This window comes from Corvus hawaiiensis, chromosome 1 (assembly GCF_020740725.1).
Source record: "Corvus hawaiiensis isolate bCorHaw1 chromosome 1, bCorHaw1.pri.cur, whole genome shotgun sequence".
Lineage (NCBI taxonomy): Eukaryota > Metazoa > Chordata > Aves > Passeriformes > Corvidae > Corvus > Corvus hawaiiensis.
The window spans coordinates 95951142-95968256 of record NC_063213.1 but is presented as its reverse complement, the minus strand read 5'-3'; the positions used below and the strand labels follow the sequence as shown (position 1 = coordinate 95968256).

Here is a 17115-nt window from a genome sequence, read left to right as displayed (position 1 = left end):
AAGTATGAACTCAGACACCCTGTGCATGAGGCTGGTTTAAATTAGCCTGAAGAACTGCCACTTCTGGAAACAGAATCTCTAAGAATTTAGGTACTTCCCTCGAAAAGAAAGCTCAGTGTGGGGACTGTCTCTCAGGGTACTTAGATTGTCGTAAATCACAGTAGAATGAGCTTAACAGCAGCAATGTTATTTCTGTTCTCACCAAACTCTGGTGGTATCACTTCCCGGAAATCCTCCTGTCTCATGCAGAGAGCCATGGGCATGCAATGATGCCATTTTAAAGTTGTGAGTTTTTAAACATTTTTGTGCAAATTTCCAATCACTCAGAGATTATCTAAGCTGAAATACGTGTGTAAAATCTATATGGCTGCATTGGCTGTACCCTGGGAGAGGAAAGAAAGGATTTGGCTTGGCCACATGGAGGCTGAGATTGTTATTAGCTGGCTCTCAAGGATGGAGGTAGCAGGACTGTTTGAAATACAGACCAATCCTGTTGTCCATGTAGGAAAGGGCACAGTCTGGATTTGAGTGAGTGTGTTTGGGCTGGAAACTAAGGGGAAATTTTTAACTGTGGGAGGCAGCAGGGTCTTTGAAGAGCTTCCATTACAGAAGCTGTGGATGGAGTAGAGAGTTTCAAGTCTGATCTTGGTCAGTTGATGTTTGGAATTTTATCCTTGTATAACAGATGCAGCTGTGATGACCCTCTAGATCCCCCTTACCTTCAGTCTTTTGTCCCTTCGTGCTGAACAACTGCACCATTTCTGTAAGGGGGCAGGTTGTGATGAGCCCTTCTTTGGAAAGGAAACTTCATCTTTAAATAACTTTAGGAAAATGTGAATTTTAAGCCTGAAAGACAAGGGGCCTCATTATGTGAGGGTTGAACTTTGATGGCAATTCATCTCTATTTGGAAGTTACAGTTTACCCGTTCGTTTTGTTGTTGGTTTCTCCATTTATGCTGTTACTCACACACACCCTGCAGTTGTGGCTCAAGCAAGACTTTTTTTCTAAGCCACAGTGATTATGAGATCCATAAAAGTTACTAATGCGTGTTATGGCTGACTGAAGAATCATGGAAAACCATTCACCCTCTTTCTTGACACACCACCATCCCCATATCACAGATAATATAATCCTTTGATCTGCGTAATTATGATTGTTGTTTTATTGGTAGCTCTCTAATTATCTGCACGTCAGAACCAGGTGCTTTGCATATGTATTGAGACTGAGTCATCATTATTAAAAAATAAAAATTATTTTCTCACAGGGTGTGATTCCTTAGTCATATTTTCCTCATTAGATTGTTGCAATGCACTTTTATTCTCCCCTATGAGATGTTTATTGCTGATGGGTGTTAGTGCCAGAGGTGTTGATTTTATATCTCCTCCTCAGCATTGTTGCATCACAACGCTCGACCCAACAATTTCTGACATTTCTCAATGCTGTAATTTCATATTATCACCAGGTGCCTTTTCTTTTTCTCTCTATCCCTCTCTTCTTTTTTTGAATAGGTGGTCTAACCATCCTTACTGCCATAACTGCATCCCAAACACTTCATCTGTAGACTTTCTGTTCTGTAACTCAGGGGTATCTCCATGTCTCCATGTGCATTTCTGGCCACTGTCCTGTGTACATGGCCCTTGGCCTGAGTTGGCTAAGTCAGTTTGGACCTGCTGATTTACTTCACCAGCCAGAAGAACCAGGTCTGTTCAGGAGCCATTACCTTTCATAGTCCTTGCAATGACAGAAGGAGGTCAGATGTTCTTAGGTAGAAGGTGTTGAGGCTCCTCAGCCTTTCAAAGGGGCTGTAAGAGCTTTGAAATCACATCTTCCCCTGGCAGACCTTTAGTGCACCCCATGGACCTCTGCAAGTCAGAAGTTTGTTTGAAGTAGGAGTGCTGTGAATCCTTTCCCAGTGCTGTTTACTCACTGGGGAAGCTGGATGCTGAGCCCCAAACAGATACTCCGAATTGGCAGAATAACCAAAAGCAGCCTGTGGTTTCCACAGAGGCTGTGATGCCATTACTGGATGTATGTCTTCAGTCACACGAGAGGGAGAGGACAATCCTAGAAACAATTACTGGCAATTAATTGTTTTACAGTAAATGAGTCAAATGTGGTCTTGGTAAGAAGAGTGCTACTCCCAAGAATTTCATCAGGAACTCCATTTGTGCATTCCTCATGTGTCATCCATTGTCCTGCAGCATCGCTCAACCTGTGCATTTGTTCATTCAGAGCTGAAGGATTTCCACATCCCCCCATTCTGGCCTCATCTTTCTCTTATATGACTCCATGGGATGGGCCCATAAACTTGCAGAAGTGTAGACCTACAGAAAATCTTACTAAGTGTGAGCTATTTTAATTCTGCAGTTGTTCTAAGTCATTATTCATAGTCCTTCCAACAACTGAAAAAGGAGAAATTTAGAGATAATTCCCAAGAGAAATTAAGCTCTTCCAGCAGAGTGATCCTTTCCTGTTCTCTTTCTCTCTACCTACCTCCTGTTATCAATGATGGTCCCTAATTGAATTCTAAATTCCTCCCTGCCAAAGCCTTTTTTTCCTATGCTGTAGATCTTTTCAGAACACTAAGCAACTGTATGGCTTTTTCTAAGAACATGGATGAGAAGTGAGCACCAGGAGCAGGCAGTGGTATCAGGATCACAGAAATAGCACGAGGTTTCTGGAGCACCTGCCAGCCCTAGATGGAGGCTGTGGGTCTTGCTGTGCCTTTGGCACACCTGTGGTGTGTGTTGTCACTAGGACAGGCCTTGCTCCATCCCTGGGTGGGGTAAGTCCCCCATGGATCAGCAGGAATGCATGGAAGGTGTTGTGCTATCAGCAGCAGGACTCCACAGTGAGCTGATCCTGCTGCAGAGACTGGTGCCCACTCCTGAGGACTCTCCCCAGTGCCACACACTGCAACAAGGCCTCACACTCCCAAACTGGCTCAGAAATGGGGACAGACACTGCAGCTCTGGAGTTCCCGAGAGTTCTCTGGATTAGGACTGTATTTTTGATCATTCTGATGCTTCTCTGTGCTTCTGGAACATTAGAAAGAAGCAAAATAACCTTTAAGTGCTTAATTATATACATTAACTGTAGTTTAAGGTTCCATAACTGTGCCTCAAAAGAGATGTCTCCTTCAGCTGCTTCGGCTATAGTAAATACAGCTGAGACCTGAGTGAATTCTGGCAGCCTCTGGAGACCAAAGTCATGTTTGCATTTGCTTTACATCACTTTCTATACTGTTAAAACCTGAAATGAGCATTTTATTCCCTGTAGACAGGCTTTTATTCACACAAATTCCTGATGTTGGACTGATAAAAGCCAGTTTTTCAACATGAGTAGAAAGTCTCTTTGTGGACACTGACTGCAGGCTGCAGTCAGGGTGCTGTGCTGGCAGAGCAAAGGCATGTGGTTACTGAAAGAAGACCTAAACCAAATCAAACTCTTGTAAGTTGGTTGTGATGAAAAAGTGTTTAATTTCATTACCCTAACAGATCAATCCTTCAGTCTGAAATGAAATGGGAAATACTAGAAACCAGGTTTAATCAGTGGGGAAAGGACCAACAGGCACCTGTAAGTGACACATGGCTGATTCCATGTATCTTGTGCACAAGTCAGAGACTGAAAAGGGGCTTCACTGTGATCTTCAGAAAGCAAAATATGTCTAAAGGAGCTGCCCTAATTTAGTATTCCTCTTTCATCTCTAATTTTGTTGCATATTTTATGTTCTTAAGCAGTGAAATATAGAGAATGCCTTCAGTGAAAGGAATGCATCTCTCATTTCTCTTAAGGCAGAATATCAGCCAGCTGCGTGTACTAACAGAAACTGGGTTCTTGGTATTGTATCCGTATTTAAATTGAAATTTCTGTTGTAAAACATTGGAATGATTTTGGTGCATGACACTGAAGGAAGCAGACTCATTTTCTTGCTGTCTGTTTTTCCTAACAGAAGTCAGCAATATGTAATTCTCTGTGCAGCCAAAGGTGTAGAAATACTTGTGAGGAAGCACCTTCATACTGGAACAACCTCTCCTGAGTCACACCTTCCTTCCCACAGGACTCCAGCTGTGATGAGATTAATGGACTCAGATAAGTCACAATAGTACCACTGGGCACAGTTTAGTAAATTAACAGTTAATCTCCTGATAGTTACCCATCATTTGTATTTTCTTTCTCCTTTCACTCATATCATTCATTCTCTTTAGTACAAGTGGCAAGGCAAGGGGCCAGAGAGCAATCCCTTAGTGACCATTAAAAAACAAAACGGTAAATGGTTTTCAGTGTCTCAGGAAGGAGAAAAATTGTGTCAAGGACTGACAACAAGATTTCTGTTTTCAACCTTATACCTCTTGCTTGTGAACAGAGACTTCTGCCAGCCTCACCCAGCAATTCCTTAAGGCAGAGCCTGGTAGTTGTCACACCTCACACAGACATGCTCACACTTCCTGATACTTCCTTTCACTCTGTGATTTCATCTCAGCACCATGTCCATTTTCCTCATGCAAAATGGATTGTCCTGAGACCACGTACCCCGTACAACTGCACAGCCCATATTTGATGGATGATCTGGATAAGTCCCTGCGTGAGGTTGGTTAAATTTATTTTCTCAGACATGTTGCGATTTGCATTGCAGAAGTAAAGCTTTATTAGAGCAGAGTTTCCAGCAGAGCGTGAGCCCTTTAATGAAGAATGATTTGCCAAAGACAAGTTGAATAAACCAAGCATTGCAGGGTGGAGGAAGGAGTGCTGGGGCAGGTGACCAGGCTTGTCTTCCAAACCCTTCCCGCTGCCTCAGCCATGCTGCAGAAACTCTCAGGGGTCTCTCACCGCCCATAGTCGGTGCATCTCAGCTGGACGTGCCAGGGTCACTGCTGCTGCTCTAGCACACTCTTGACTGCCCTGTGTGAATGCAGAGCAAATCACTGCCCTGAGGGGAAGTCTGAGCGTTCCTTCGGAGTGTAGTTCTTACACTTGACACAGTGTCAGCACCAGACATGCAGAGGCTCCACGCCCAGCAGCACCCTGGGCGCTTTCTCAGAACTGTATTTTTTTATTATTCCAGTGAGCAAAAAAGTATTTCCCATCCCATAAACTTTATAAACTGTATTTTATATTTAGGCAGAGGGAAGAGCAATACTTGCTGTATTTTAACCCCTAATGCCTCTGTGACAGAGTAATGAGGTTTCTCACTCCCGGGTGATGGACCTGGGAACCTTGCCCAACCCAAACTACAAAACTTTTTTCTGACCAAATACATTGCAGCCATTGGGGCAATGTAACCCACTAATAATCACATGCTTACAAAGTGTTGACTTACCTGACATGTCCCCACACTGGGAATGAGAGTAGGAAGCAGAATATGATTGGGAGGATTTTCCACCTCCTTGGAAAGCTCCTTGGGAGGCACTGTAAAAAAAATGAGAATTCATCAAAACCTGCTAACATTGGATATTCAGTCGAAAGAGATACTGATGTAGCTTCAGGGACAAAAAGAATCTATTAGCAAGTACATGAGGATTTCTTTTTATTCCCTTGCTATAATATGAAATACATACACAAGATCCTGCTGCCCCTCCTGCAGCAGTGCCCGGTACTGCTGGATCTCCTGTTCCAGGCGGGTTTTTATACCCAGGAGCATCTTGTACTCCTGGCTCTGACTCTCCATCTCACAGCGGATGCTGGCCAGCTCCTCCTCAACGCAGTTGATCTGCCCCTGGATTTGTTGCAGCAGGCAGCCATAGCGAGACTCAGTTTCTGCCAGGGAGTTTTCCAGAGAGCTTTTCTGGAAGGGCAAACACAGGAGTTGAGGAGCAGAGTTCTACAGCTCCCTGCCCGTGCCAAGGAGAGAAGGGCCCGCAGATCCTGCCCACGTACCGTGCTGAGCTGCGCCTGCAGTTCAATCTCCAGGTTCTGCATCTCGCGCCTCAGCTCGGTGAGCTGGTGGCTGCTGGTCTGGATGTCCTGGCTGCTGGAAGTGACCTGCTGATTGACTTCTTGGATCTGCGGAGTCAAACCCCAGAGACACCTTCTGAGCCACAGGGGAGCAGATTTGCTGAATGAGAACTCAAGTCTCCAGGGAGCCTCTCACTTTCAGCCAGTGCCGGTACCAGGGTGTCTGAGCTGTCCCACCAAAGGAGGCTCCACTCTGGGCATTGCTACGTACCTTCACCTCATACCACTGCTCCACCTCCTTGCGGTTCCTTGCAATGATCTCCTCGTATTCATTTCTCAGGTCATTCAGGGTCTTTGTCAAGTCTTCTCCAGGGGCGGCATTGACTTCCACGCTCACATCGCCACCAGTTTGGGACTGGAGCTGCCTCATTTCCTGCGGGGAGTCAAGGGAGAGACACAAGAGCACACACAGGTCATTTGTTGTGCTGGGGACTGTGGGCAAATCAGTACCAAGGTACAAAGGAACGATAATCCCATGGCATAAGGTGGGATTGACTTGATATGTGAAGGTGGGAACCGTGAAGAATCAACAGATTATGTCTTTGGCTGTGCTATCTATCATTGTATTGTACCTCCTCATGGTTTCTCTTCAGAGCAATCAGCTCATCCTTCAAAGACTCCAGCTCAGATTCCAGTGAAGATCTAACCAGAGTCAGGTCATCCATGAGATTTCTCAGGCCATTGATGTCAGCCTCCACGGTCTGACGGATGACCAGCTCATTCTCATACCTGTGTCACACACACAGAGACAGAGAAATGGGAAATGAGATGCTGACAGTCAATAGCACACATCCTTCTAAGATCATTATTCCAATAAAACAAGATGACTAAGTAATACCACCCAGGGCAGTCCTCCCTTGTCTTCTGAGATGATGAGAGGGATTTGACAGACATGCAAGGTTCACAGGGAGGTACTCACTTCATTCGGAAGTCATCAGCAGTCATCTTGCTGTTATCAATGTCCAGAAGCATTCTGTTATTGTCCACAGTGGCAGAAATAATCTGCAAAAGGGGAAGGTGGAGAGGAGTCTTTTTGTGTTCTAGATTTCGAGGACAAGCAGAAAGAAGGCTCTAAGCTTTGGTAGGGCCATATGGAAGGGTAACAATCCAGAGTTACTTTTCAGGGAAACTTGTGCTATCACAGACCATCCTGCCAAATCCATGCTCTTCCCTTTCTCAAGATAGGGGCAGTCCCCCATGTGTCCCAGTAAGTGTTTGCAGCCCTTTCCATATAACGTACTTCTTCACAGTCTGTTTACTCTGTTTTCTGGGTACTGTGTGATCTGATTGTAATGAAAGACCTTGGTCCTTCCCCCTGGTGTCTGTAGGAGTGTGCAGGGACAAAGGGAGCTCAGATCCTGCCATCCAGGTGCTTTGGCTTTGCACTCCATCCAGCTGGACTGGGTGGGAGCAGAAGGAAGCACTGTGAATCTCACATGGCTGGTTTGGAGCCACCTGCACAACGTGGGATGTACATTCTGTGAGCCAGCATGTCTGTGGCTGGCGGGGCTCCTGGTGCCTCGGGCTGTGTGCCCGGAGCACGGCCCTGTTGCCTGTGGGCTGCTGTGAGGGTTTGCTCACCCAGGGGATGGGAGGTGCGGCTCAGCAGGTTTGTGCCTGCGGTACCACCAGCACGGCGGTCCCGTGGGCGGTAGAGCCCAGTGCTGAGGATGGAGGGAGGAGGAAGGAGTAAAGGGGAAGGAGGAAGGCCTTAGAGGAGAGAAGAGCATGTGGGAGATGGAGGCACATGTACCAGGATGATCCTACCTGATTTTGGAGTTGTTCGATGGTCTGGTAGTAGGAGCTGTAGTCCTTGGAAACACTGGGAGCTTGTTTCCTGTACCACTCCCGGATGTGGTGCTCAAGCTGAGCGTTCTCTTCCTCCAGCCTTCGCACCTTGTCCAGGTAAGACGCCAGGCGGTCGTTGAGGTTCTGCATGGTGACCTTCTCATTGCCGCTCAGCAGCAGGTCTCCCCCAGGGCCGCAGCTCCCCGCAAAGCCCCCGCCAAAGCCCCCAGCAAGGCTGCCCATGCTGAGGCTGCCCCTGTAGCCCCCGCAGGCTGCCCCACCGTAGCTGCCCCCGCCGATCACGGAAGAGGCGTAGCGCCGGCAGGACACGGAGGAGCTGCGGCCGCTGCTGCCACCACAGGCGCCTCCACCTCCTCCTCCGCTCCTGTACGAGGTGCTGGATGTTCTCTTGATGCTGCAGCTCATGGTGAAGGGATCAGATAGCCAGCCCCAGATGCAAAGCTCTGCACAGCAAGATACAGGAAAGCAAAGTGCAGCGGGCCGTCCTCGCTGGTGGCTATTTATACCTGCCTGGGTGGGTGTCACCTGCCAGGCAGTCCAGCTTCCCATGGGGTTTGCCAGCCACAGTGCTCATGCCAAAAATGATGTGCTAAGGGGAATTTTGTCTGAGGTAAGTAAAAGGCATTACCATTCAGTGCAAATATGTCTTTGTTGATTCACACCAAGCCTGCACTATAATTTTATGTGGGTGGCTCCTTGTTGGATATTTCATTGAATAATATAGTATCTCTCAGTTTCTGTTAATTTGGCAATATCTCACTGGTAGCGGCACCTAAGGAAGTCTCTGCTTCATTGTCAGTCTCCATCAGTCTTTATGTTTTGAAACTCAGTAGTTTAGCTTTGGTCTTCCACCTGAGATCACAGACATGATTTGTGACACCAGCTGCCTCCAAAGGACTCTTCATTCATTGATTTATTTCAAATTTACATTAACCTTATAGAAATCTACTTTAATGCACCAAAATAAAAACGTCTAAGACTGCATTCCCATGTCTGTTACAGAAGAAAACTGAACTCTGAATTTTTCACTCTGTATTGAATAAGGTCCTGCTGGCATTCAGCTTTCTCTGAACATGCAGGATGTGGATCACGGTATCTTTTCTCTTCAAAGAAAACTGTGTGTAACAGCCGCAAAACTAACATTGTGCAAGGGAAAACATATTAAATCTTTTCCTATCAAAGATCTCTTAATTTTATTTTAACAGTTTTAAATGGACTCAGAGGAAATTGAGAGGAGAAGTATTTTACTTTGCATATTTTCGTAACTATATTTAAATAGTAATGTCTCAGAATACATCCTTGAATTATATAATACAGTGAAAAAATAATTTTGATTAAAAGAGCCAATGATTAGATCTGAAAAAATGTCATCATTACCTGAGCTCATTAAAGTGAAGGGTGTTTTGCAACCATGACAGAATATCTTGCATCACCCAACAGAGAGTCAGAAACACTTGTGTACTTTTTTCCACTGCCCGTGCAATAGGGAATGTGCAGTGAGCTGCTTTTTCCATCTTTACTAATCAAGCGTCTGTGAAACTGTGGAAAGCCTTGAACATAAATAAACTTTTGGATTTCCAGATGTGCATTAAATATCAGCACTGCAGCTCCCATGTAAGAGTCACTGGGCTGTGCAAAGGAAGCACAATAAGCTGATGGGACCTGCTGTGAATTGCCGCCTCAAAATCAGACTATCCACAGAGAGTGAGGATGGATTCAACCTAGAAGTGTTTTGGGAAGAGGTTCCATATTACAGAAGAAGAAATAAGCCCACTCCTCTCTCTGGCTGCAGTTGTGCAGATTTGTTCACCCTTGGTAACTCTGTTACCCCCGAGGCGCTGCCACCGTCGCTGCCGGGCTCAGCCCTGGCTGGCGGCAGGGCCGTCCTGGGCTGGCACCGGCTCCAGCAGTGCCAGACACGGGGGAAGCTTCTGGCAGCTTCTCACAGAACCCCCCCTGTATCCCCTGCTACCCAAGTCTTGCCACACAAACCCAATACTGGGCCTCATAGATGTCAAATGATCCTGGAAATCCTTCCTTCCCTCCACCTTGGTCTCTCAGTAGCTGCTGCCTCCGTTCTGCCCGTTTTAACCCCTTCTGGACTTCACTGTATGATGTGTAGCACTTAGTGCCTGTTGAGCAGCAAAGTAATTAGGAGTCAGGGAAATAAATACTCTTCCAAGGTTTGTTTAAAGCATGGGCTGACATCTGTGGAGGTCCCTATCCCTGTCCCTGTACCTGCACCTCTAGGGGGTGACAGTGCAATTGTCTCCCTCAGAAGGCTCTGGCATAAGCACAATTCATTACTCTTAATCCTCAGACCATTTACCATGAACACCATGGCTCTTTCTGAATGGTGTGTGTGTAGTCCAAGTTTCTAAACCAAAGAAGGAGAAATCAGCATTACCAGAATCTCACTATTCCTGCTCCATGTCCTTGGCAGCACAAACTCTGTTTAACAAGACTGCAAAGGCTCGTTCATGCCAGCACAATGCCAGCACACTTCGGCTTGGTGTGAGTCAAGTGTTTCTGTTTCCCTGAACGGTTTCCAAGTGTTGAGAAAGTTTGCATGGCAGTGTGACGTGTATTTCTGGAAATCGATTTTGTATCTGGTCTCAGTCCATACTTGTGTGCGTCTATTGTGTTACACAGCAGTGCTGCTCCACTTCCGTGCAACCCACATTTTCTTTCACTCTCAGCTCAACCTCAGAGGCCCCTCCCTTGCGTGCAGCCCTGCACCAGCAGCTCAGCATGCAAGGCTGTGTGCAGGTGAGATGTACCCTCCCCTTGGGCAGCCTCACTGGCATTTTGGCCCCTCAGGTCCTGGGATACTCTGGTAGCTATATCCAAAACAGAACGTTCTAGACCCTTTTACGTGTACTTAATTTCTCACAGGTCAAAGGCAATTACTGTCAATTTTAACATTTTATGGAAATGAACTTTGTAAAGTTCCTGTAAATTATATTTCCCTTTCACTTCTTATAATTTCAAACCGAGATCCCTTATCTGTGCATTTCCAGGTTAAGGTTTTGTGAATTGAAACATTTGTTTCGTTTTACAACCACAGCTCTGTCATTATTAGTGTGTTCCTTTGTGGACACTCATGTGCTGCCAACACCATTAGTCATTGAGCACTGAGGCTCTGCAGTCCCTTTAAGGCTGATATTCAACTCTTGGGTCTCAGAGCTCAGCTCATGAGAATATCTGACACATTATTAAAAAACAAAGGCACAGCCCAAGAAGATTCTGATCTGGCCTGACTGCTCAGAAATAGTGTTTTAACTTTAAATTTTGTTATCAACTACTGGAGTGTATCATCAACCTTTCTACGTGGAGGTGTGTCTTGTTATGGCTTTGTGTTTTCTTTTTTAAGTGTTTACACCTACAGAAGGTAAGAAAAACCCCACACAGGATTCTGGTTGCATCAAGACAGAAATTAAATTTTATTAGAGATATTTTCCTGATTCAGAACAACCTGAGTACCAAACAGGTTGGATCTGTAAAGCAGCAGTTTAAGTGCCAGTGACTGAAGCTGCAGAGCTTTGTGGGCAGAAGCAGCACAGAGCATGCAGGGCAGGGGGAGAGGTGGCATGTGTAACTCCCAGGAGCTGTTCAGAGCATCATCTTTCCTTGGGAATGTGGGGAATGCAGCAGATTTGGGCCAGTTTCTTTTTGAAAGGTCTTGCACTGGAGGATCCTTGATGTATATTCTTAGTCAAAAGATTTTCTTCCATATCCTGTTTAGAAACAAAGCAAGCATGAGCTTCATCAGTGCTGGCACTGAACGTCTGAGCCACCAGTATACCCCAGATATTAGGATTGTGTGGGAGTGACCATAAGCATTCCAAAAGCATAAAGGAGAATTCCAGCATGGAACAAAGGCTGTGGGATTTATGAGGTTCTGAAGAGAATGAGACAGATGAAGAAAACCAGCTGGGGTTAAACTACAGGATCAGCTGATATCATCCACAAAATGGAATAGAAATGGACTGTGTGCTCTGGAAGTGGAGTTGATCCTTTGTACACAAAGAGGAAAGAATTGTTAGTAACAGTAAATCTAACATTTCCCAGAAATTTTAGTTTATCCTCAGTACTGTTTGCCTCTGGAAGAGTATGTTGGTATAAATTAGTCAGGATGTGACTGAGAGAACAGTGTGCCCATACTGTAGTTCTCACCTTGGCTTTCACCGCCACTCCTGCAGGACTGGGACTGGGAAGATGAAGAGTAGGAGTGGGAACTGCTGATGCCTCCTGAGGTTCTTCCACCTCCTCCTCCTCCTACAATGCATCCACCACCACTTCCTCCTCCCATTCCTCCACTTCCTCCTCCCATTCCTCCACTTCCTCCTCCTATTCCTCCTCCACCAGTTCCTCCTCCCATTCCTCCTCCAATTCCGCTGCCACCACCTCCATATCCACCACTCATGCTACCACCTCCTCCTCTTCCTCCTCCAGAATAACTACCACCTCCAGTTCTACCACCTCCCATGCCTCCTCCCATTCCTCCTGATGGGATTCTGCAACGAGAGAGAAAGAAGGGGAAAAAAAAGTTAATCAATATCACTTTGCCATGTGAAGGCAATTGAGCTGCAGCTGCTGCCCAGGAGCCAGCACCTCTCTGGGTCGTACTGCTGGTTAGAACCCAGCATGCACAGCAAAACAACTGAAGCAGTGCCAAACATGATCCTCTTTTTCAACTTCAACTTGAATGCAAGAGCTTTTGCTTTTCCCACATTCTGCCTAGGGGTTTCTTGCAATATTTGGCACTTACATCACTGTATGGCTCAAAATCAGAAGAGAATGAAGCTTTAGTTACTCTTTTAGGCACCACTTCCAAGCAGAAGCTGGCAGACTGCATAAGTGAAGCTGAAGTAGCTTGAACTTTCAGAAACTTTTATAAAGGTTTGGAAAACTTTGGTTGTTTTTTGTTTTGTTTTGGGTTTTTTTTTGCCTACAGTCTTTTCCTGCCTGTTCAGTTCCTGGCTTCTCTGCAACCAGGCTCTTTTACATGGGTTTCCCTGTCCAGCCCCAAATCGGTAGTTCAGAATTTCTGCATTAATTTTTCTTCACATGAGCTATATTCTGAACAGAATGAAATATCTCACACCTGGGAGGTGATTGGCCAAGACATCTGCATCAGTCTCATTTCAGTACAAAATATTTTGCAAGTCTCAACTGTTAAATTTCCTGCCGGTGACTGACCCAGCAGTTGGGTGCCACACAGTGCCGTGTTCTGTCAGAATACGTACACAAGATCCTGCTGCCCCTCCTCCAGCAGCACCCGGTACTGCTGGATCTCCTGCTCCAGGCGAGTCTTGATGCCCAGGAGCATCTTGTACTCCTCGTTCTGGCTCTCCATCTCGCAGCGGATGCTGGCCAGCTCCTCCTCCAAGGGCCCGATCATGCCCTGGATCTGCTGCAGCTGCATGTTATAGCGACGTTCCGTGTCTTCCAGGTTGGATTGCAGAGAGTCCACCTGCAAAGGGAAAACAAAATGCAGTGTTTATGGGAATGTGGTGACTTTAACTTGTTTTTGTGGGAAAACAGGAGATCTTCAAAGATCCTCAGAAAAAAGTGTATCTTTGAAGAGAAGTAATCCAGTATCCCATCCTCCTTGGATGGATTACTTGCTGGGTGTAGCCCTTCTTCTCACATACAGACTGTGTCACAGGTGAAGCAAATGCCTTTCCTTACCATGCTGATCTGTGACTGCAGCTCAATTTCCAGGCTCTGATATTCACGCCTCAGCTCAGAGATCTGCTGGTTGCTCGATTGTATCTCCTGGCCACTTGAGTGGACTTGTTGATTAACTTCTTCCATCTGAAAAATTAACATACAAAATTGAGGCATTTTTGATAATTGGAAAACATTGTGGGGTTATCATAAAAGCATCAAGAAATCAATTCATAAGAATAAAGATGCCATGCAGACTGTTTATTTCCCACAAGCCACTCTGCCAACACCCTGGTAATTCACTGGCTGCTTGAATACAGAGGCTCTACCTGCTTTACCACATAGGTGATATTCCAGGACTGACCTATTACAGGAAACTATAAGTAATTTGAAGTTATTGTTCCTTAAATAACATGTGGTAAGTTGCCTTTCACCTGCTGTAAATAGGTCCAGTACTTTGTGAAAGATTTAATTACCAAAGCCCTCCTGTGCTTTACCTTGGTTTCATACCAGCTTTCCACCTCCTTCCGGTTGTTCTCAATGAGCCTCTCGTACTCGCTGCGCATTTCATTTAATTTTTCCATTAAGTTAATGCCAGGAGTAGCATTGACCTCCACATTGACATCTCCACCAGACTGGCTTTGCAGTCCTCTCATTTCCTGAAAAAAAATCACAAAACCCCCATGAGGTTCTCAAAGGGAGAGAGTGGCATCAGTTCAAGTAAAGGGAAGAAAAAGGACATAGATCCTCACACAGCCCATGACTCCAGCGAAAGGGCCTCGCCTGCTCTTGCCATGGAACAATTCTGCCATTCCTGGGGCTCCAGTGCTCAGAGCCAGGCACCACATGCACAGTGACCCTGGTGCTTCCTCCACAGGGTGGTAAGGAATTCTATGCAGTGTGCTCTTTGTGGGAATCTTTTCTTCTCAGTGGGAAATCCCATTGCAGAGAGTACAAATGCTTTCTTTTGACTCTTCTATATATTCTATCCAATTTTCCTTCCATGAGTTCAGCAAGCAAACTATAGTTGGTACTGAAAGCCATTCATCCCCCTGGTCTCACATGTTGACCTGGTGTCTCATGAGACCTGCTGTGGGCAGCTATGCACTGTACACAATCCTCAAAATCAAAGCCATGTTGTGACAAGTTGGGTGATCAAAACCAGTGGCCAAAACCTGGTTACTACTGGTGGAAAAAGCTAGGGGAAATTCTTGGAGTGTTGTGTTGCCTTTAGTTACTGAAGTGTGAAGAAACTTACCTCTTCGTGGTTCTTCTTCAGGAAGATCAGTTCCTCTTTCAGGGATTCAAACTGTGTCTCCAAGTCAGATCTGGACAGAGTCAGTTGATCCAAAAGTGGGCGTAATCCATTGATATCACTTGCCACACTCTGGTGGAGAGTATATTCAGTCTCATACCTGAATGACAGACAAGAAAGAGACTAAAAGTGCTGCCAGACCTCTTTGTTTGGTATCTCAGTTATGGACAGTTCCCATCTTACATCTCTGGTCAATTCTTAAAAGGAAGGACCCCATTCTCTTTCTGTCTCCAATAGCTTTGTTTGATTTCAGTACAGTTTCTCTCTGTGAGATTTATACCATGAGGATTATGCTTACAAATCTACATGCAAGGAAGAAGAAACTTAGAATGGAGTCCCTTAAATGTGTCTCTTCAGGAACTTGCCTTGAGAAAAATAATAATGAAAACCCAAAGCAATCCTTCTCAGAATGTTTTTCCCAACAATTCTCTATTCTGTCATTGGAGCCAAGAGTCTCCAGCTTTTACAAAGATTAATTTTCAATGGAAACTCATGGGGATAAAAGGAGGCAAAGTGGATGGAGCCAGGAAGGGAGTGACTCACTTCAGTCTGAAGTCATCCACAGTCATTCTGGTGTTGTCCATGTCAAGAAGCATCCTGTTAAGGTCCACATTTGCACCAACAATCTGAAAGGGAGGGGGCAGGTGTTATTCCGCCAGTTGTCTTTTCAGTCCGACAACAGAGAGAAGAAACACTTACGCACAAGCATCTTGCAGAAGGGGTTTATGGCAATGTCAAGCCTGACTAGATCTGCAGGAGCTACTGAGAGAGATGAGTTTATTGCTTCCAGATAAAAGAAAGTGCCTTTACTGTTAATTTTGGTTTACAGATACCCATTAAAAATACCTTGTTGGAAAGGATAACTAAATAAACTCTTCATATTCAAAAAAGAAAAAACGAACAAGCAAAAAACCCCAACCAACAAAAACCAGTGGAATAGCAGAATTTCCATTACATTTGAGAACAGCCACATTCATGCAAGAGATACATGACTTAAATGGCTGAGGGCTGGAATGAGACTAACTGCACATGCTGGCTCACCCTGTATATTCACAAAAATATCCAATTAATATGGCAGTAATAGCAGGACACAAGCAAGGATTATATCTGCTGTTCAAGAGTGAAGAATGAGCGAGCAGCAGCCCAGCACTGAAGGGAGCATGGCACAGGCCACGTGATGGGGCACTGGTGCTGATCTGCCACTGCACCCAGCAATGCTTCCTGCACCAAAGACGTGTGCCAGAACATGCAGACAGAAGCTGGTCCCCACATCCCCACACCACTCTGCCTCCTGACTAAAGCACAGGAAGGGGAATATCACCCCAAACGGGGACCTTGTGCTGGATGAGGAAAGTGCCATTCCAATAAGAACCGTTTCCAAGTTAGTGAAAGTACATCATACCTGGTTTTGCAGCTCTTCAATTGTCCTGTAATATTGGCTGTAATCCTTGTTCTGAGAGGGAGCTTGATTTCTGTACCACTCCCTGATCAGCTGCTCAAGTTGGGCATTTTCTTCCTCCAAGCGTCGCACTTTATCCATGTACGACGCCAGGCGATCATTGAGGTTCTGCATGGTCAACTTCTCGTTTGTGGAGAGCAAGCCAGAATCCTCCCCAAAGCCCATGCCACCAAAACTGCCTCCACCATAACTGCCACCACCACCAAAGCCACCACTACCCCCAAAGCCACTAAATCCACCTCCACTGTATCCACCACCTCCATAACCACCTCCCATTCCCCCAAATCCACCCCCTCCTGATCCAAATCCTCCCCCTCCTGATCCAAATCCTCCTCCCATACTTCCACAGCTCATTCCTCCTCCGTAACTACCACCACTCATTCTCCCCCCATAGCTACTGCGGCTGATCCTCCCGCAGCTGCCGCTGCTAAAGCCCCCTCCATAGCTGCTCCTGGAGCCTCCTCCACCAAAGCTTCTCCCAGAAAAGCCCCCGCTGCCTCCAGAAGAGGTGTATTTTCTCGAGGACACCGAGGAGTATCCACCAGACCTACCCCCTCCACCACCTCCACCACTGCATCTTCCACCACCACCACCACCACCACCTCCTCCTCCACTGCTAATTCTAATGGTACTGCTCGAAGATTTGGTGCCACAGCTCATGGTGACAGCAGGGAAGAGTCAAACCGCAACCCCAAATTTAGCTACACAGCCTGATAAGCTTCAGGACTGCAAATTTTCATCCCCAGCTCTCTCTATTTATACATTTGACACTGGGTGTCACCATCAGGGTGTTTCCTTCTCCCAGGGCATTTACCAAACTTTTTGTTTGTGCCAAGAATAATTTGCTGAACAGTATTTTTGTGCAGCTATCTCAGGCAATCCAGCCCACGGCTGGGCTTCTGA

General features: G+C 45.9%; 2 protein-coding genes and 1 long non-coding RNA gene across 3 annotated transcripts in view; 1 reads left to right on the top strand and 2 right to left on the bottom strand.

Annotated features, from left to right (window-relative positions):
* LOC125332464 overlaps nucleotides 1-17115 on the top strand; it is a 48451-nt gene that overhangs the window by 7789 nt on the left and 23547 nt on the right. The gene's annotated exons all lie outside the window — the stretch shown is intronic.
* LOC125332425 (keratin, type I cytoskeletal 15-like) lies at nucleotides 4626-8250 on the bottom strand. The gene is made up of 8 exons (XM_048317233.1): nucleotides 7724-8250; nucleotides 6876-6958; nucleotides 6529-6685; nucleotides 6168-6329; nucleotides 5879-6004; nucleotides 5560-5786; nucleotides 5322-5410; nucleotides 4626-4903 (listed from the first exon to the last, which is right to left on the bottom strand). The coding sequence occupies exons 1-8, from the start codon at nucleotides 8168-8170 to the stop codon at nucleotides 4884-4886; spliced, it is 1311 nt and encodes a 436-aa protein (XP_048173190.1). The 5' UTR covers nucleotides 8171-8250; the 3' UTR covers nucleotides 4626-4883.
* On the bottom strand, nucleotides 11179-16949 carry LOC125332392 (keratin, type I cytoskeletal 10-like). Its single transcript, XM_048317160.1, has 8 exons — nucleotides 16156-16949; nucleotides 15297-15379; nucleotides 14697-14853; nucleotides 13936-14097; nucleotides 13460-13585; nucleotides 13015-13241; nucleotides 11942-12282; nucleotides 11179-11502 (listed from the first exon to the last, which is right to left on the bottom strand). Exons 1-8 carry the CDS (start codon nucleotides 16870-16872, stop codon nucleotides 11477-11479), a joined length of 1839 nt encoding a protein of 612 aa, XP_048173117.1. The 5' UTR covers nucleotides 16873-16949; the 3' UTR covers nucleotides 11179-11476.